The sequence below is a fragment of the Sus scrofa genome, chromosome 2, assembly GCF_000003025.6.
Source record: "Sus scrofa isolate TJ Tabasco breed Duroc chromosome 2, Sscrofa11.1, whole genome shotgun sequence".
Lineage (NCBI taxonomy): Eukaryota > Metazoa > Chordata > Mammalia > Artiodactyla > Suidae > Sus > Sus scrofa.
In genome coordinates, this window is record NC_010444.4 from 54,486,561 (window position 1) to 54,508,896 (window position 22,336).

The window sequence follows — 22,336 nt, forward strand, 5'->3', positions numbered from 1 at the left end:
TCTTGGGCCTCATTCCACATCCTTTATTCCCAGGGATCATCTTTAGAGTGGTCTTATCCATCATTTTGGTGGCTGTAACAGCCAATGTGGTCATGATTCTACTCATACACATAGAAACCTGCCTTCATACACCCATGTACTTCTTGCTCAGCAAACTCTCCATCATGGACACTGTCTACATTTACATCACTGTCCCCAAGATGCTGCAAGACCTCTTCTCCAAGGAAAAGACCATCTCTTTCCTGGGCTGTGCAGTTCTCTAGGTTGAGATATTTTACTGGCAAATTTTGTCTCTTGTTAGTGGGTGTAAACGCATGTACACTGCAACTGGTTGAAAGGCAGCCTTCACATCTGAGTATTCTAGTGTTTATAAATTTTAATTCAAATTTTAAAATGAGGGAACTTCAACATTATTTCACTACTTTTTTCATTCTTTGAACAATTATTTTTTGTGAGGTATGGTGCAGAAACATTTTAATAAGAGTTTGTGAATAACAGATTTTAGCAATCAACAGTTTGATTTATTGGTGGCTGCTTCATAAATAATCCCAAAGTTTGGAGATCCATAAGTATTCCAAAGTAAAATAGAAATGAGATATAGATATGTGTACATAACCTCCTTCAAGGAAATTTTGTATAAAAACCTTGTAACTCTGTATAGCTTTGAACTTTTGGGCGAATCAATGTAACCTTAATCACTGTTTAAAGCAACACACTGACCCATACATTTTCTGAGAGCTCCCTTGACCTCACTGTTCCTCAGACTGTAGATGAGGGGGTTCAGCACTGGGGTGAAGATAGTATAGATTGCTGACACAATCTTATCATGGTTTGCTGATCTGTATGATTTGGGTCTCATGTAGGTAAAAATGGCTGCTCCAAAAAAGAGTCCCACCACAGATAGATGAGAGGAGCAGGTGGCAAAAGCCTTCTTGCGGGCTTCATTAGAGCGCATCTGGAGAACTGTAGTAAGAATGAGACTATAGGAAATCAGGATGAGGGAGATGGGGACCAGGAGCATTAACACACAGCATATGTACATGACAGACTCAAAGAGAGACGTGTCAGCACAAGCCAAACGCACCAGAGATGGGGCTTCACAAAAGAAATGATTGATCTCATGTGAACTGCAGTATGAGAAGGTCAGGGTAGCAGCAGCCTGCATGAGTGCATCAGCTGCACCCAGGAACCAAGACCCCCAAATCATTCTCAGGCATATTTGCCAGCTCATGAGGACTGGGTATCTCAGTGGGTGGCAAATAGCGACATAGCGGTCATAGGACATGGCTGCTAAGAGGAAGCACTCACCCCCTCCCAAGGTGAGGAAGAAAAAGATCTGCAACCCACAGCCAGCAGGGGAGATGGAATTCCTGCCAGTCAAGCAGTCAGCAGCCATTTGGGTACCACTGTGGAAACCAGCATCATGTCCATGAGGGAGAGTTGGCTCAGTAGGAAGTACATGGGCCTGTGGAGTTGGGGGTCCAGGAGAATCAGGAGAAGCATGAAAGCATTGCCCACTAAGGAGGCGAAGGCTGTTGTCAGAACCATCATAAAGAGTAATAGATTTGCTCCTGTGTGGTTAAGGAGTCCTAGGAGAATGAAATCTGAAGTGAGATTCTAGTTTTCCATGATTTCAAACAAGAGTGACACTGAAAATGGAGAAATAGATGAGGATTACACATACATAACATACCAAAATTTATTAAATTTATTAAAATGCTTTAAAATTGGATAAATTTGTTGACATGCATTAATCCATGGAGGTATTATTATGTTCTAAACAACAAGAGGACTTAACTCTTTCTTCCTCCCCCCACATGAAGCATGTGTAAATTCCCAGGCCAGTGACAAAACTAGCACCACAGCAGGAACCCAAGCCACTGCAGTGACAATCTTTGATCCTTAACCTGCTGCACTACTAAGGAATTTCTTAAGCCTAGTAGCTGGAAGTATTGAGGCTGCTGGTAGAAATATAACTTACTTTGAAATTGTTAATGCATTTCATTTAAACTTGCCAAGCTATACATTGAGAATAAAAATGACCTTCTTAGAATACCCCCCAATGTAACGTTATGGTGCAAACTTTTATTAACCATAAAAGGCATTTTGTATAGAGAGAAGGTTTTCCTGCAAAGTAAGAGAAATACAGCTTTTATTGGGTAAAGAGGAAAAAAAATAAAACTCTTTATTTCTTCACCCAACCGTAGAGATAATAAACTAATCTCTTCTTTATTTCCAAGAAGTACTCAGTCCTTAGAGGCATTTTCAGCTCTGATATCCTGGAGTCAAAACTGTTCTAGTTTGTTAAATAAATACAACCATAGATGCAGAGATAAGATTATTAATTCACTCTCAAAGGTATGATATGATTCAATGAAGGTACATGGCAGAAGGAGTCCACCTCTTCCATGGTCACTCCCTTTACTACCACTTATTACATCCATCCCACACTAGACTGTCAATTAAGAATTAGATGAATCTTTGCTTATACCATGTAAGAGAGGTTTACATTTTTAGATAAAATTATAATTTACATAAATTTTCAGTTTACAAAATATTTTCTTAACATGAAATTTCTACTTGTGTTTTTCAAGTATTTTAAAATAGATTAAATCATTATCTCTTAACATTTCAACTGATGTAACTGTGCACTGGTTTTTTAGGTGAAAATAAATGTATGAAAAACAAGCAGTTCATCATGAATATAAATGACTAGTCAGCATTCTAATAGGATTTAGATTATTTAATGGAAATATTAGCTAAATAGGTCAATTAAACAAAATGAGTGGGAGATGATTTTATTTTCCTAAAATATGATAGGATTTTATTATTTGTCTGATTACAATTGCTATCTATCTTTCCACGTTACTTAAGTGAAACAGTTTGTCACTATTTAGAATGTTTGGAAACCTATGCAAAGAGGATTCTGAGGGAAAATTTCTACCAAAATTAATTATGATACAAAGTGTGGTGAAACTTTTAAAAGAGTAATTAACTCATCTTGAAAGTTAAATAATGAAAGCAACATTAGGTAGAAGTGTAAAAGCTCACTTCTATCTTATTAGAATGGGAGTAGGAATACTTAATACAGTAAAAATGAATATTTTCTACTTTCTTCACTATGGTTTCAGAACACTAGATATCTTCTATCTTTTCTTCTGTCTCTATAGTTGTTCACATAGGATGATGCTGAAATTGTGATATTTTTACTTTAAATTACAAACTCATCTCTTTTGCAATGCTACCAGAAGGTGTAAATATAACCCCTCTTTTTTTTTTCCACAGAGTAATCATAAGACTATTTAAAACTATCTATACTTTTTCTTTCTATATTTTTCTGATCCTTTTTTCCCTCACAATGAAAACTATAAATTTCCCCCCCAAATACTGAGATAATTAATCAACCTATTCTATAAAAAAAGAGACAAATCACTTATTTGATGGAATTGGCAAGTTATTACAAGTGTTTTAACCTGATGACTTGGTCAGCCAACTTTTATTTAAATCCTTCAGATTGCAGAATAGATAGTCCAATGGATTTTACTTGGAGGAAAATACAGAGGAAATGGTATAAATATGGACTTTCTAGAGTTCAAACACCATAAGCAAAACTAATAAATATTAAAAGATTAGTACAACTTACATAAGATGATGAACTCCAATAACTTGGATGTGAATCCCCTCTGTAGGACATCCTCCTAATGTGCCTCTGAGTGCACGAAGGCTCTTCTGGTCTTTCAGCCTCTGGTTTGCTCATATGAGTGTCTGCAGCGACCTCTTAAGGGGTGTGGCCTTTTGCCATGTTGTTCTAAAATTACTATCCTATTAAATGTCAGACCTGCATCAGCATGACTCTTTGGATTTCAGGGGTATTTAACTTTCAGGGATTTTTACAGATTCTTAACACTTCAAAATACAGCATTTCCGAATGTAATGATTCATTAAAAAAAGAGAATTATTTACAAAAAATGTAAATAAATATTTGGAAAGAGATGATGTTGTAAAAATACACTAAGGAGGGGTCTAATCTGATTCTGGCCTTAGTTGCTTAAACTTTGATAAGGGTTAAAAGTGTTGAAAGACAACATATTGTCAAATCCAGGTAGAATTCAGCTATTATTTTTCCTTTTTGAACTTTTTGAGAGAATTATTATATGTTATAAGTTTCAATTAGTTTGCATCTATATTTTATAATTTTATATGTATATATTTATTTGTGCTTATATAATAAAATGCATAAATAATAGCAAGGACTGTTATAGCAGAATATGTTTTCTTATACCAATAACTTTGTAATTTTATTCTATCTGGGATATTTTTCATGATTTTATTATTATTTTGCTTTACCTTTTCACAGTCCAGGAAAAGCATGTTTCTTTGGCTCTATTTTCTCACTCCTCTGACCTTGTCTAAGAGTAAACATAGGATCACCTTCCACAACTCTAAAATTATATATATCTTTCTCATGGAATAGTTAGTGGGAAAATGTGCCTCTATAAAAACATGAAATATTGTAATTACTTAATGCAAGTGAGATGTAGTGTAGTAATTATTATTTTGATTGTTTTTATTTTAGAAAGGGAGCACATCCTAGGATGTTGATTCTTATCAGAGTGTCAAATAATAATCTGATTTAGAACATAATTGGCCACCTGATGTTATCTATATTTAAAGGCAAGCTATATTATTTCCTGTGCAAAACCTCAGTCACCTAGCTAAGTACAAGCAGTACATCATGGAGAGGTAATATATCAGGTTTCAAATAATACCTTCAGCAACAGCTTTCAATAGACTGTCATACATCCTTTTTGAATATTGCTTTGATTTAGTCTCAGATTTCCCAAAATGATGGCCTACTAACACATGGTTGCCACTGTCAGGTGTTGTAAATAGAATTTAAGCAGTGTAGATCAAATGTTCTGTGGTTTGCCAGGGGTTATGCCAATCATCAGCAATACACATCCTATATAACTGGCAAAAATGGACATACCTCTCAGAAATCCATCATGAAACTGAAATTGCATTGAACCTCATTGTCATAATTGAGAGTAATATAGGACTACTTATAAATAGGTGGAAATAAACTAGGGAAGCCAAAGAAAAATTTATACCAGACCTTCATTTAGTAAGAACAGAATTTTTTCCCCACCTCCTCTCCAGGAGATATGTAGAAATGGAAGACTTTTCAAATTTCACAAAAACAGGCTATTTTGAAAAGGACATCTAACAGGTGCTCAAACTTGACTAGAGTGCACAGTAAAGAAGTCACACATGAGCAGGAAGGAAGTAAGGGAAATGAATATCACTCTTCTGTTGCCCTATCAACTCCCAGGGTTAAGGAGACACACTTGGTAAGTTGTGGGACATAGAGTCTGAGACAGAGATTGGCATGAAGTGAGTTTATTGTGGTGTGCCTTTAGGATTAACTCACTTTGAAATAAAGGAAACAGAATTGGGTAAGCATGATGTTGAACCATGATACAATCACAAGTTCTCAGCTAACCCAGGAGGAATTCAGACATGCCCTTATCAAGTCTCCTGCAGTAGGGTACATGGTCCCCTTGGTGTACTCACAGGAGCATTATTTGAATGTGACCTAACCCCAGGAAGGGAACATAGCTTTGGGCTAGATAGTTTTTCTCAACCAAGAGCAATGCAATGAGATGGAGCAGCTGATAATGTCTGATGCTAGCACTCCTAGGACCTAGAGAACAAATACTTCAGTACTGAAAGGGGACAGAGGGGGTAATCAATGGAATAATCCATAAGCCACACTGAATAATAATTCTAAGTGATTGCCACTCATAGAGGTTGGTTTCCTACAGCATATACCAGGTGAATCATATGATGGGGCTCACAGAACATACCTAACAAGTTGATGAGCTCAATAAAAATATAGTTTCCTTCCAGTATAAAATTTCACAGTAGTTTGCAACCTGCCCACAAGGAGCATGCTGGAATGAGGAGTTCAAAGCATCATCTGGCAGGCCTTGCTTTTGATTTAGAGAGACTGCTATGTTCCTCTGATAAGTACATCAGTCCTAAACTGGGAACCTGGAATACTATCCTACAGAGATTAAAGTAAACTTAATAGAAAGTACCAATTGTAGTGAGTCAGTAGCAAGGGACTGCATTTCATTATAACAGCACATTTTAGGGCTAATTAGACTGTAAACAATCGCTATCAAAATGTATGAGGATTTTGCTTACCCTAGAGTGTCCATTCTCTGTGCTATGGCTTGGATTTCATTACTATATTGGATATCCTAAACCCAAAACTTACCATAAAGATAGGTCTTTGATCTAAGAAGAAGGAAACCAGAGTTCACCCTTTCTCTCTCTTCACCAACATTAAGGAAAGACAATGTGAGGAAATAGAGAGAAGGAATGCTTCTATAAACTAAGAAGAGGTCTTACTGAGAACAAAGTTACCTAGCATGTTGGTCTTAGATTTGCAAACATCCAGAAGTCTGAGAAAATAAATATCTGTTTGCTTGTTTTTTTAATCTACCCTGTCTATGATATTTTGTTAAGTAACAAGCTAAAAAGCTGAAAAATCCACTCTGGTGTATGGCCATATTTTCTTTGAGAAGGATCAATATACAGTGAGCATATGAAATTATTGTTGAATTTTGACCCCTTTCTTCAGGTGAACTGGCACATCAGAAATGAATCTGACTAGTAACCATGAGGTTGTGGGTTCAATCCCTGGCCTCACTCAGTGGGTTAAGGATCTGGTGTTGACATGAGCTCTGGTGTAATTTGCAGACCCGGCTCAGACCATGCACTGCTATGGCTGTGGTGTAGGCCAGCAGCTGTAGCTCTGAATCCACCCTTAGCCTGGGAAACTCCAAGGGTGTAGCTGTGGGTGCAGCCCTAAAAAGCAAATAAAATGAAATAAAATAAAATAAAATAAAATAAAATAAAATAAAATAAAATAAAATAAAATAAAGAAAAATAAAGAAAGGCAGAAGTAGCTAACTTTCATCAAGCTTGTTGAGAGCCAATATTTGATATTCAGGTAGATTTTATTAAGCATGCAGGCATTTGTTTTTCTCCCCCTCAACTGAGTAAATTAAAGTTTCAGCATAGCCCAACATAAAATTGCTTTTTATTTTCCCCTTATGGAATTTTACTTATCTAGAATATTACTCATAGTTTGACTCCATGTTTGAATAACTCACTGGAGAAAAATGTCTATTATTCCTAACAGTTTTGCTTCAGCAAAAATGAGGGTTTATTTGTTCTTGATACTTCAATGACTATATATTTGAATATACCTTGGTAGGGAATGGATTTTATGAAAATATATTACTTTAGTAATTCAGTCACTGAAACAAGGAGAGAGATTAAATTAGAAAATAATAAACAATAAAATAATAATAATAATAATAAATTCATCCTTCAATGTCCCTGAATATATCAAATTAATGGACATTAAATTTCTCAAGAATAAAAATTATAAGAAGTATTTCAATTTATTGAAGGGAATTTTAATATTAATGTATTTTTCCCCTCTACATTAAGGAATCTCTTTTCCATCTGGAGTTACCTTTACTGATTAAATAAAGAATAAGTAACAAGGTAGAACAATAAATAAGGAATATTTAAAAGCAAACTAACAATGAATTCCTAGGACTTTATAACATTTTGATAACTTCATAATGTCAGAGAAACTCTCTTAATGTTTGGCTGAACAATTATTTATGAGTAGCTTAAGTTACCATGAAATGATTTGAGGCCATACTAAGTCATAAAATCTCAACCTACTCAATGGTGTCAATCAGAAAGACCACCATTATGAAGAACCCAAAGCCTTGTTTGTATAATAAAGTTAAGGTGGTCCTCATACGAGATTTATAACCACAAATTATCCTGTGAGAAAAATAAATCCAAGTCCACATTGTGAGCTGTGCCTTAAACTTGAGATTTCTTGGTAGAACAACATGTTTCCATAGGCCAGTATATCCTGCTCCTTAATTAAAGTTTGCAGTACTGCTTTGTTAATCTCTGATAGTCCAACCATTTGCAGAGCAGCTTAATAACAGAAGTCAAAAAAGATTAAATTTATCTATGTTTATTGGCTTTATGTTTCTTTTCTTTTTTAATATATTTTAATTTAATTTAATTTAATTTTTTATTTAATTTTGTTTGATTTGATTTGATTTGATTTGATTTGTCTTTTGGCTCCTTAGGGCTGCACCTATGGCATATGGAGGTTCCCAGTCTAGGGGTCAAATTGGAGCTGGACCTGCTGGCCTATACCACAGCCACAGCAACATGGGATCCGAGCCGCATGTGCAGTTTACACCACAGCTCAGGGCAACACTGGATCCCCGACCCACTGAGCAAGGCCAGGGATTGAACCTGTGTCCTTATGGATGCTACTCACGTTAATTTGCATTGACCCATGGCAGGAACTCCTCCTCATGTTTATTTTCCATCAGCTAATGAAATAACAGATGAATGCCTATGTATTATATTTTGGTTTCTTCTTTTTTTTTTTTTTATCATTTTCCCTTTTCTAGGGCTGCTCCCATGGCATATGGCATATGGAGTTTCCCAGGCTAGGGATCTAATTGGAGCTATAGATGCCAGCCTATGCCAGAGCCACAGCAATGCAGGATCCAAGCCATGTCTGCAACCTACACCACAGCTCAAGGCAACGCCAGATCCTTAACCCACTGAGCGAGGCCAGGGACAGAACCTGCAACCTCATGGTTCCTAGTTGGATTTGTAAACCACTGAGCGATGACAGGAACTCCTATTTTGGCTTATTCATTAACTCCACAACTTTCTGTCTTTGCAGCTCTAGAGCTAACACGTGATGTGAACATGGCAGTATTTCACCAGAACTCCACTGACTTCATCCTCTTGGGCCTCATCACACATCCTACATTCCCAGGGCCTATCTTTGCAGTACTCTTCTCCATCTTTTTGGTGGCTGTAACAGCCAATGTGGTCATGATGCTACTCATACACATAGAAACCTGCCTTCACACACCCATGTACTTCTTGCTCAGCAAACTCTCCATCATGGACACTGTCTACATTTACATCACTGTCCCCAAGATGCTGCAAGACCTCTTCTCCAAGGAAAAGACCATCTCTTTCCTAAGCTGGGCATTTCAGGTCTTCCTCTACCTGGCCCTAATTGGAGAGGAATTCTTCCTCCTTAGGCTCATGGTCTATGACCAGTACATGGCTGTGTGCAACCTTCTTCCATACTCTCTCCTCATGAGCCACAGGATTTGCTTGTTTATGGTTGTGGGCTCCTAGGTTGGCAGTTCTCTATATGGATTCATGCTGACTCACTTTACTATGCTTCTCCTACTGTGGGTTCCCAAAAATCAATTTTTCTGTGAGATACCAGTAGTACTGAAGCTATCATGAGTTGACACATTGTTCTACAGCAACCCTTTTATATGCCTGCTGTGTGCTGATGCTGCTCATCCCTATATCCATCATCTCTGTCTCTGACACTCTCATCCTGCTCACTGTGCATCAGATAAACTCTCTGAGGGCTGGTACAAAGCCTTTGCAAACTGTTTCCCCATATTATGTTGGTGATGATATTCTATGGGCAGCCTTCTACACCAACTCACTGCCCCATTCATATCACACACCAGAGAAAGACAAACTTTTATCTGACTTCTATGCCATCCTCACCCCAATGCTCAACTCTCTCACCTACAGCTTAAAAAGTAAAGATGTGACCACAGCTCTAAGGAGAGGAATGGGGAGATATTTTTCCTCCCGGATAATCAGTGGAGGATGTGCACAGGAAGTACAAAAGGAGATCAGGTACAAACATCCTTTATGCTCTGAGCAATGACACAAATTCATTCCAGAGAAGATGTTCTTAGTTCTCAAATATAATAATTTTGACAATCCTGAATTACATCAGGCAAAATTATCTGTCAGCATCATTTAAGAACTATAGCTGAAGACAGACAGCATCTGAGGATCAGCCAACTTGCTTGTCTGGATTCATTGGCAGACAACTCCCAGAAAGCATTTTCTTCAAGTAGCACACTTTAAATTATCCCAGGCCTGGAGTTCTCTGGTGGCCTAGCAGGTAAGAACTCAGTGTAGTCACTGTCATGGCTCTAGTTACTACTGTGGCTTAGGTTTGATCTCTGGTCCGGGAAACTTCTGCATGTTGCAAGGCATGGCCAAAAAATATCCCAGGCAGGCCAAACATACCTTTGAATATTCTAGGTAGATATGTTTTATATGTTACATGAGTTCATGTACCTTTTGTGCCTGCATTACTAACAAATTTTTGAACAGAAAGTGCAAAGAATAACTCATGTCCTTGCTGATGTAATGTCAGACATCCAAAAAATTAATTTTTTTGTCTAATGATAATAGTAGAATACCTTTATACTCAATTCAATTGAGTTTGGGTTCTGTATTTTTATTTACATGTTATGTAAGCCTGAGTCCTCTAACCTCTGAAAATAAACCATAGATAATTTTTTACATGGAGTCCACTATTTGCCTGGAAATCAGTAAATATGTACTGACTGATTAAAACTGACATATTATTAAGATAGTAGCATTGCTGCAATCCTTAAATAACTTCAATTTTTTCCATAATAAGATGAATATAGATGAACAGAGAATTAATAAGCCGAGAGCTTTCATTAGTTAACTCAACTCTCTTGGTCAATTCTCCTGTCCTCCAACACTCCATCAAGTAGACTGGTAGACAAATATTTTTTCTCTTAATTAGCTTTTGGTTAACTCTGATGAAAGAATATTTACTAAACAAAGACTGCACTCACTGAGGATTCTCTATCTAGTTTTAACTTCATACTGTGTGTAAGATATTGTAATATGACAAAGAAGTTTTGATTCACTTGAAATTTATTTTGTCTTTCATTGGAGTTAGAATATGTTGGATTCACTTTTTAGTGGTTTTGCAGTTGACAAAAGATTATGAAAAGTTCATCCACCGTTGCATTTTTCAAGAATCAACACAGAGTGAAAAATGTTTCCACCATAGATATTGATGCACATCAAACATCCTCTCATCCAGATGTTAATCACAAGATTAGTTTTGCCTGGGAAGGCTCCCCTAAACATGATCTCACCTTAAAACAAATAGAAAATAGATGGAAGAATGACTGGTATGAATTGATCTCCCCAAGTAGAGTAACTAGCCAGGATTCATTTGTAAAATACCCACAATATTGCAATTCAAATTTCATACTCTTAATTCCTTTGAATTTCTGCTACTCATACTTACTACTTTCTCCTCCCTGTCTTTGTTAGCACTTTTCCTCATCTCTCTATCCTCAAAAACTTTCACTTAATAATTCCCATTTCCTTTCCACACTGAGCACAGGTTTCTCCTTTTTCATTTCCTCTGAGTCAGTCCTGCCAGACCTGGATTGCAATTTGGCTTTTGTTGTTACATTTCAAAGATGAATCAGGAGTTCCTGTCATGGCGCAGTGGTTAAGGAATCCGACTAGGAACCATAAAGTTGCGGGTTCGGTCCCTGGCCTTGCTCAGTGGGTTAAGGATCAGGCGTTGCTGTGAGCTGTGGTGTAGGGTGCAGACGCGGCTCGGATCCCAAGTTGCTGTGGCTCTGGCATAGGCTGGCGGCTACAGCTCCGATTAGACCCCTAGCCTGGGAACCTCCATATGCCACTGGAGCGGCCCAAGAAATGGCAAAAAGACAAAAAAAAAAAAAAAAAAGATGAATCATCTTTAACAAGGACATTTAATGTGGGTTATTGGTAAAGAAGTATTTGAAAAACAACATGTAATGGAGATGTATTTGCTTCCTAGAGATATCATAAAAGTTAGGGATTGGGGCATAGGAAACTTTGAGTTTACATTTAGAATGGATAAGCAATGAGGTTCTACTATAAAGCACAAGGAACTATATCCAGTCTCTTGGGATAGACGATGATGCAAGATAGTATGAGAAAAATTACATATATATATATATATATATATATATATAACTGGGTCACTATGCTCTACAGCAGAAATTGGTACAGCATTGTAAATCAACTATACTTTAAAAGAAAATAATTAAAAGAGGCCAAAACATAGTCTATTCCACATATTAGTGGTTGTTGCATGGGTATGTTCATTTTGTGATGATTTATCTCACCACCTGTTGTGTGTGTACTTGGCTATAGTACACTATACTTTAATACAATTTAAACAATTAAATCACACCATACATATGATGTCCTCACTTCTCACTCAGGAGACACATCCTATTCTATAAAAATGACCAGGGTTTTTTTTTCTCAGTAATGGCACCAAATTCATATAAAAGAAAATTTTTGGTCATCACATTTTGATCTTTATTAAAATAAATGTATCAATTTGAGAAAGCAAATAATAAATTCTAATAATTTAAAATACCAATTGTACACTTGCAGGATGTCAGGTACTATTCTTGATTATACAGGAAAGTCATTTTGCAAAGTATGTTCAAATGCCTTATCTCATTTGGATTCAGATCTTCAAAAAGTTCTACAAAGTACTTTGAGAAGGAATTAGCTTCATGGAAGTTAGAGAAGTTGATATTTAGAACAAAATTGCCTATCCCAAGCAAGAAACAGGCTGATGAAAACCTCAGACCCATGCCTTCAGATTCCTCGTCTTGTGCTTTTCTGCCAAAACTTGCTATTAATTAATAGACAATTTCCAGAGGAGGGAAGGATGTGGCACAATATGCAGCTGCCAACTTGTTAATTCTGGTAGTGACCTGGGGAAAAAAGTCCCTCTGAGAGTAACAAGCTGATAAAATCTATGTTCATTTTCTGTTGTATGCCAGCTAGGCTGGTCAACCAAGGATCTAACTTTCCACATTGAGGGGCAGTTAGACCCCCTCTGGGGTGTCTCTGAAGGTGAGGTATATATGCATAGAGTTAATTGAACCATTTCTTCTAAACATTTATTTCACTTACCTAATAAATTGAAAAATATATGTAAATATAAAATTATAATAGGGATGATATAAATTATACTTGTTAAATATTTATTAACTATTTATTGAATATCAAGTAAAGTTTTAGACATAAAGGAATGTTAGTCAATAATGAAAATATTTAAAATATTATTTAGTGTGAAGGAGACTATGAAGATCTGTATTGTCTAGAAGTGACAGCACATCCTAGACAAGTAAAACTACTCAAATAGGAAAAAGTCCTGCTAACGGCTTCGATAACTGTGTGAAAATAAAACATGTAAATCTTCAGATACTCTATATAGAAGTGACTTATATAAGGCAGGATAATCGTAATAATGAATAATATCATGATATCAAAAGGTAATATAACTAAAATGATTGGCTGATTCATATATAATTAATAACTCCAGAAGCAATTCTTTGTGTTTTTTGGTTATTTTGTTTTACTTTGTTTTGTATTGTTTTATTTTCAGGTTGCATTTTTTGAAGATAGCTCTGATTAAATCCCCAGGCCTAGCAAGGTTTTCCAAAATATTTACCAAACATCCAGTAAGTACTTCTTCAAAAATCCCAGAGAATTAAATTTCAAGAAAATATTTGAGGTTTATTTTCCACTATATTGCCTTTATTTACATAATTAGATAAAAATATTATTTGATAAATAAATATCTATATCATAAATTGTTGGTTTTTAATTTCACTTATATCCTTTTATTTAATTAGATTTTGATGTTTATTCCATAACCTTAGATTTTACTCATCATGTAAACAAGGTCATGGATCTTGATTTTTTTTTCCCTGATGCCTCTCAAGTACCAATAATTTTTAATCATGTAAAATAGCATAAGTTTTTAATAAATGAATGGCATTTCATTTTAGAAGACCTCTTCATTTTTTTTTTCCCCTGGCAAATATGGGAAAAACTGAAAATCAAAGAAATGAGGTAACTTTCATAAGCTCATACAGAATTTCCTGTTAAGGGTGAAGCTGGGACCAAAAGAATCATCCTTAAATTCTTTCCAATTGCACCAATTCTGATTTTATTCCAATTTAAGTATTTAAAATGGTGCTTTTCCTGCAAAGAAAAATTATTGATTTTTGCTAGCTTGTCACAGATATCCATTCTTCTTTGGAGCAAATAAGAGGTAAGTGTCACAGGTAGGTCTTTGCTCAGGTGTAGAAAGAAAGATTTATTTTTTTTCATAATGAGTAAAAACTTCATTATTAAAACAAGGCTTAGGATTATATATACCTGTTGATATTGTTTTGTACCTTTTCTGAATCTATGGTGATTAACTGCAAAGGGCACTGATTTTTATCATTAGCCAATAAACTTAAGAAAATAACTAAGGAAGCATATTTGAGCATCAATCCTTGTCTCTGGACCTCACCTTCTGCAGAGTGGATGAAGTTGCCACAGGGTCAGCTGCTTCTCTGCATCCCTGAAAAAACTGTGGGAAAACTCCCATGAAAGAAAGATGAACATAAATTTGGTGTACCTCAGAGCTCCCTGAATATAATATGTCTTTTCTAATTTGAAAGATTGGAAAAATACTTTCTCTCTGAGTAAAGAACAAGATTACAACATATGCTGTGCATATAATAAATTGTTTCAGTCTCAAAACAGAGAACTAGTCAGTGCTATTTTTAATAAAAAATAAATGCTTTTATAATCTTAATTTATAATCTAAAAATTATAAATTTTATAATTGTTCTTACTATCATGTTTGCTTTAAATATAGGGAAAATTTGCTAAAGGGATTAAAGTAACTAAAACAAATTTATACGTGCTGACCATGTTCAAATTCAGAAACTAATACCATTTTCTCATTCTGGAGCTTGTCCTACTTCCACAGTTAGCAAAGTAAAGAGTTACTTTCTTGAGTGAGGGAAGATGCTTAAACATTTTGATAACATTATTGGGTACCAGGTTACAATAATAAGGGCCTTCGGAGAAAATTCTCCCAATAACTTTGAAGAAGCGGTTGCTCTGATAACATTTTTGGCAATAACACATTTGGAAGAGTGACTTTTCCAGGGTCATACTATTTGGCCAGCCCTGGATTTTCACCAGGGCACAGAGATGCAGATTCTAAAGAATCTGATTAAACTGTGTGGGGAGCAAAGGGTAAAGTGACATCTTAGAATTCAAAGGGAATGTAGAAAACTGGGACATTCACTTTAGCAAAATAGAGTTGTTTACAACAATAGGTAAGTCTTTATCACTTTGGGCATTCTTTTGTATGTATTTCTCCCCCCATAGTTAAAAAAGTGTTTTACTTTTCTAATATGTTGTATACTTTCAAGTTCATATTTTCTGATTTTTCTTTTTTGGTATGTGAATGTTTGTGAGGGAATTTCTTAAAATTGAATTACAGAGTGCACTAACTTACTTTAGTGCATATGATAAGAGGAGAAGAACTTACTTAGGTGACATCTTATGGTATTTTATGGAATGGAGGCTTAAGAGTCGAAAGGAATCAGACAAATTCTTCTCTAGATGCAGGAGCATATGTGAACAGGATTCTAGTGTAAACTTTTGCCAGCTTAGTTATCCTACTGATATTTAAAGACTTAGGAGTGTAAAATTAGATGTATTCATGGTTAAAGTTGTGAATATGAGATGTATTCTTTGACTTGAAAGTAATTATTTGTATATATATAATCTATAATTTTAGGAAGATAGAAAATATAGTCAAGAAACTGACATCACTTGAAACTCCACCATTAGTAAAACAATGATTAACTTCACAATTACATATATCTATATGCATGTAAACAGTTATATATGCACATACATATTATATGCACATTAAATTATATATGTTTGTGTGTATATATATCCTTATCATATATATATTAGTAATACTTATATACTTACCAAATATATATTATACTATATATCATATTGCTATATATGTATACAATGTGATTATATCTATGACACTATTTTATATAAGAATACCATGAATCTGTGATACCATGGTGACTATAGATCCATATACTATCCTAAAAGATGCTTGGTGTAGGTAGCATAGTGTTGAGCATAGCTGCCTTCCTAAATGACACGTGGAATTCTGTTACTAATCCTAATACTAAAGCCTAAATTATTTTGTAGGTGTCCAATGGAAGATGCTTAAGTTGCTCTGCTTTCTCACTATTGCAAACAATACCAAGATGAATATTTATACAAGTTTTGTCTTATATTTCTTAAATTCTATGTAAAGTTTCCTAGGAGTGGAAGTATATACACATTATTTTTTGAGTCCTAAAACTGGCATGCTGCACTAACAAATATAGTACTGAGTGACATTCTCACCAGCAATGTGTGGCAGTCTTCCCCAACACTCAATGTTGATACATCCCAGCTCCTAACTAGAGGTTCAAGTTAAGTAAGATGAACAGTTCAAGCCCCATTTCTTGCTCCATGGCCTGTGCAGCAGAAAAGTACCAGTGCTCTCCAGTATCTAACTTTTTGAGGAAGCTTCTTTGTGCTTATGCTATAGGAACGATTTAGAGCAAGTTAATCTGAAGCTCCAAACTTTCAACTTTTGGCATCCAATAAGACTACCCTCAAACTAACAGCTTCACATTTCATCACATCTCATAGCCTCATACAACACATGGATTAGAGGAAATTGGTACCAAGTGTTGAGTGATTCATTCATGTTCAGAGGAGAAAGTTGTGGGAGGTGTCTTTATGAAATCTTCCAGCAAAATCCAGAGGGGACCACCTGGTTGGAAAAGAAGTATGGGGACACTTTTCATTTTCAAATATTATCTAATAACTAACCTTGATCCAGCTCAAAAAGGGAATAATTATAATAAAAATATCTGTTCCCATGTAACCACATCTAGATTCAAAATTCTCTAAGTACTACCACATGTAGGGAGGGTTTGGTTTAAGAAAATGATGAATTGTGTTTCAAAAACAATAACAAAACTAGGAAAAAAACCATAAGAATATGGGTTCTTCTTACAGAGTTAGCATTTTATTGAGTCTTTTTAGAAATGCAGTTTTTTAAAAAAATCTTCCCTCCTCTCCATTTGGGAGCATCAGTATCAAGGGACACACAGTAGAGGAGAGGCTTTATATTTTTTAAATGTTTGATAATTTAATTTATGTTTATAGATTTATAAATCACTGACATGATTAACCTTGAACATTTCAGTTTATTACATGAGGCTTAAATTGTCAATACTTTGAAATGGCTTTGCTGTTTATTCTTTACTCAATTTTAAGTAATATTTTTGTCCACAGCAGTTATTTATTCTAGGGTAAACTTTGCCACTTCCCCCTGACACACATTACAGAGGACTTTATTCAAACCTGGATTCAAAAAGGAAATATGGTACCATCTTTATGGGACTGCATATGTAACAGTGGTTATATTTGTGAAAGACAAGAGCAGGACTTTTGGATGGGGCATTATTATGTCTGCTTGGAGATAAAAAGTTGCCCTCAGCAGTGGATTTTGGCAGTGACATTAATGAGTTTTGTGTTTGCAGGCTTTCTCATGGTAACTTTGGTGAGGACTTTTTTGTTTTTTTGGACCTAAATAGGATGCCAAGTATCCACATGTAGGTATATGATAACTAGAGATTGCCCAGAGTTAGAGGGCATTTTGAATTTCTGAAAATAATTAAATTCATTTTCTTAATTTGTGATTTTGTTGATAACATTTTTCCCCCAGAGTGAACACTGCAAGGCTGTTGACTATTTTGTTTTTAGCAACATGCCTCAATTATGCTTGTGCTTAAAATATATTAAAGTGATGTATGGTTTATTAACTTCTTGTGGCTACTGTTAAAATACCACAAATTCAGTGCCATAAAGTGACACAAATTTATTATCTAACATTTCTGGATGCCTTGCATCCAAAGTGCTCATGTTGGGATAAAATTAAGATGTCAGGAGAGCTATATTTTTTCTGAAAGTTATAGGGTAAATTCTATTCCCTAGACTTTTTAAGTTTCTAGAGACCAATAAATTCCTTGCCTCATGTTCCCTTTCATTTTGAAAACCAGCATTTGAATTGCTGGACCTCCTTCTGGAATGTCATGTCTCATCTTCTGATCTCTGCCTCCCTCTTTCCTGCCTCCCACTTAATAGAGTACCTATATTTACATTGGGCACAATTGGAAATTGGGTTATTTTTAGTGTTATTATAAAGGGCTATTAGGCTATTTCAGGGTTGATAGTGTGAGAATTGAATTAAGCTGTAAAATGTCAAGCTACACTCTAGAGAGTTGGAATTTGCTTGGTAAAGGGGAGAAATCCCTACATATTTGGTAACTGGAAGTATTGGAAATGGAAGTATTCATTTCCTGTTGTAGCACAGTGGAAACAAAACTGACTAATATCCATGTGGATGAAGGTTTGATCCTTGGCACTGCTCAGTGTGTTAAGAATCTGGTGTTGTTATGAGTTGCAGTTTGGGTCACTTATATACCTTGGGTCTGGTATTGCTATGGCTACATTATAGTCCTGCAATTATAAGCTCAGACACAAACACTACACTGGGAACTTCCTTATACCACAGATGTGGTGCTAAAAAAGAAATAAATAAATAAACAAATGGAATTGTTGAAAGCAGAGAAGAAATACACGAGGTGTATTTTTTTTTTTTTTTTTTGGTTTCTTTTTACTTTCCACACCTCACTTCCTAAGTTATTCATTCTGGTCACATTCAGGCATCCAATAACCAATAAATCAATCATCCTTTCTCCATCCAAAATTTACTTAGCTTTATTATGTGTTGGACAGCATTCTGAAGACCAAATATGCAGAATAAATAGAACAGATAATAGGTAAAATTACAATCCAGATACAGTAAACACCAACCTCATTATGCCATTAGCATTACATTGCAGCATAAACATGAACAAACTAAAAATATGGTTACAACCCAAAAAGAAGAATCAGAGCTATACTTACTGATTTATGGTGTAACTCTTTTTTTTCCCTCTAGAATTATGATTATGAGTTGGAAAATTTTATCTGAAGCAGTAGACCCTGAGGTCTGACATTTAAAATATGCATTGTGAATTTCTCCCATATAGAAAGGGTTTTCTCTTTCTCTCTCTCTCTCTCTCTGTCTTTTTTTTTTTTTTTTTTTTTTTTTTTGGTGTTCGTGGCTTCCTGCTCTCCTGGAGCTGTCATAGAAGATGTCAATGGAGAATAGAAATTCGACCTCTGACTTTATCCTCCTGGGACTTCTGGTACACAATAAAGCTATAGGGATTGTCTTTGCAGTTATTTTTGCAATTTTTGTGGTGGCTGTAACTACAAATTTGGTCATGATATTCTTGATTCAGGTGGACTCTCGCCTCCACACTCCCATTTACTTTCTGCTCAGCCAGCTGTCCATCATGGACACCCTTTTCATTTGCACCATTGTCCCAAAGCTCCTGATAGACATCATCTCTAAAGATAAGACCATTTCCTTTGTAGACTGTGGCATCCAGATGTTTCTCTGCTCAACCATGATTGGCTCAGAGTTCTTCCTATTGAGCCTCATGGCCTATGACCGCTACATGGCCGTCTGCAACCCACTTAGATACCCAGTCCTGATGAACCGCAGAGTGTGTCTTCTTCTGGCTGCTGGTGCCTGGTTTGGTGGATCCGTGGAGGGCTTTCTGCTTACCTCTGTCACCATGACTCTCCCCTACTGCAGTTCCCGAAGTATCAACCATTTCTTCTGTGAGATCCCTGCAGTTCTCAGATTAGCCTGTGCTGACACATCCTTGTATGAAACCTTGATGTATATCTGCTGTGTACTCATGGTGCTCATCCCTATCTCTATTATCTCAACCTCCTACACCCTCATCTTGTTAACCGTCCACCGCATGCGCTCAGCTGAGGGCCGGAGAAAGGCCTTTGCCTCTTGTTCTTCACACTTGATTGTGGTCAGCATTTTCTATGGGGCTGCCTTCTACAATTATGTGCTGCCCCAGTTATTTCACACCCCTGAGCAGGACAAGGTGGTGTCAGCTTTCTATACCATGGTCACACCCATGCTCAATCCTCTCATCTACAGCCTCAGAAACAAGGATGTCCTGGGAGCAGTTAAAAAGGTACTTGCACAGTGCTTATCTACCCAGAAAGTTTCCACAGTTTATGCTTAGAGATTCAATAGGCTAGACATAGGTTTTCCAAATAACATCCCCGTATATCCTGTTTCACAAGAGACTATCTGTTCAGCTATCAGAGGTTATTTAGAATTGGCAATTAAGAGAATTTACCCTGACTGGTTCCTTCCTCCCAGATGAAGGGAACCAAAAAATATTTCATTATTTATTAAGGACGTTAAATAATTCCTCTTACACCAGTTCGTATCTCTTGGGAAATAAGGGGGAAAAAAAGATCAGATATTAGAGTTCAGTGAAACTCTCATTAGGTCCCATTTACATTTGCCTCATGAACAAGCAGACCAAAATCAATCCAAAGCTACAGAATTTCTGTGATTATTTAAGTATGAATAAAAAATAATAAATTTACAAATGAGTAATGTAAATCACAATTTTAATCCTGTTTTTAATTACTGGATTAGCAACAATGGATTATAAACTTTATGAAAACCTTCATGGCACTTGTCCTGAAAATAGTGACATTTGAATACTGGGTACAATGGAGAGTGAATGAATTCAAACCGAGTGTGAATTTATGAGTCTGTAGTTTATACACCCACTCAAAGTGAATGGTCTCCAATATTTAACAGCAAATAGTTTGCTTTCTACCTTGTTATTTTAACAGTGGGATTCTAAGGAGAATAAAGTCCATAGGAAGAAAATTTACAGTGCCCAACTTTGAGTGATTCAGGAAAAGTACTCGAGTGCATTTTTAGTTTTGTTCAGAGTGATATGGCATGTTCTTGAAGACTTTTCTGTGGAGGTATAACTTTGGGAGCCATACGTTTTTAGAATGATCACTATGTCTATAGTTTGGGTAGAGCAGAGAATTAAATGGGATACAGAAGACAACTTAGGAGGCTTCAAATGAGAGACAAATGTAGACTGAGTAAGGTAGTGACAAAACAGGATTAAGCTCATGGAAAAAAATTACTGCTAGAAAAGAATGTGGAATGAAAGATAACTCAGTAGTTTGGGCTGAAGTGAAAAGAAATGGAATTTCTATTTACTGGGTTTGAAAACTTCTAGAGTAGCAGGTTACAATTGGAGAATCAAAAATTCAGTTGTTGTTGAGACTCTTGAATTGCCTTTTTGATATGTGAAGCCAGTTGGAGTTCACATTAGAGTTTTGGACTGAAGGTTTAAATCTGGTAGTCATCACAGTAGAAAAATATTTAAAGACATAAAGTTAGTTGAAATCATTTGCGTAAAAGTTTGAGAGAGAGATCTAAAGCACTGGAATTCAGTTGAGAAGCAAATAAGAAAAGAGATAGGGATTAATGGAGAAAGAATTAATATCTCAGATATAGATATTACTATATATTACTGGATATATAGTGACACCCAGTTCCAAGATGGAGAATGTATTCAAATTCAACATGTACAGTTTCTTACTGCTTTATAAGAAGTGAGTTGACCAGTAAAATTGAATACATGAATATCTCTTGTGAACTTAATAATAGCAATTTCAATGAATTTGTGCTAGAGAAAATTCAAGATAAATTAGAGAGGAAGGACGTGGACAAGATTAGTAGAGTTTGTCTTTTTTTTTTTTTCTTGGTAAGTGATATCAGAGAAATTGAGCATTTCAATGTGTCTTCTTGTCTTGTGATATTACAGATTTGTTTAAGGAAACAATTCTATACAAAGATGAAATTGGTAATGGTTGAAAACTGAAGATAGTTTCTTCCAGAACAATGCCCTTTGAGAGTGGTAGAGAGCATAGTAATTTGGAAGGGAAGTTAATCAGTCCTGTGATCATGGTCCATTCATTGACTGTAGCAGGTGGTAAAGAAGAGAAAATGCAATTCAAGTAAATTTTCTTCTGATAGCTTCTATTTTCTCAGTGAATTTAAAATCGAGGACAGTTTCTGTTTGTGAATGAGGGAAAGGTTAAAAATTTTAGAAGAAAAGAAAGGCATTTGGGGAAGCAGAGCAGTAAATGAACAAAGTAGAAATATTGATTGTAGGATAGTCACAAGACCCATTTTCAGGATTGAATTTAAATTTAGCATAAGCATATTTTTCAGATTGTCTAACAGGTGTACTCCACATGGAGTACTTATAGTAATATAAGTGAGCATGCAGTATGTTACATACAATTAATTGTGGCAACAACAATGACAAGAATGAAAGGAAGAACTGTAATCAGCATTTCTACAGACTTAGCATCTCTTAGGTAAGAAAACACATTATATTCATATTTTTTTCCAATGCTTGGAATTTTCAACATGTAAAAGTTGTTCATAGTTTGTTTCAATGAA

General features: G+C 35.6%; 1 protein-coding gene and 2 pseudogenes across 1 annotated transcript; 2 read left to right on the forward strand and 1 right to left on the reverse strand.

The window, feature by feature from the left end:
• On the reverse strand, positions 375–1,665 carry LOC110259746 (annotated as a pseudogene).
• Positions 8,836–9,835, forward strand: LOC100624443 (annotated as a pseudogene).
• LOC110259747 (olfactory receptor 2T11-like) lies at positions 19,110–20,069 on the forward strand. Its single transcript, XM_021085486.1, has one exon. It carries the CDS (start codon positions 19,110–19,112, stop codon positions 20,067–20,069), a length of 960 nt encoding a protein of 319 aa, XP_020941145.1.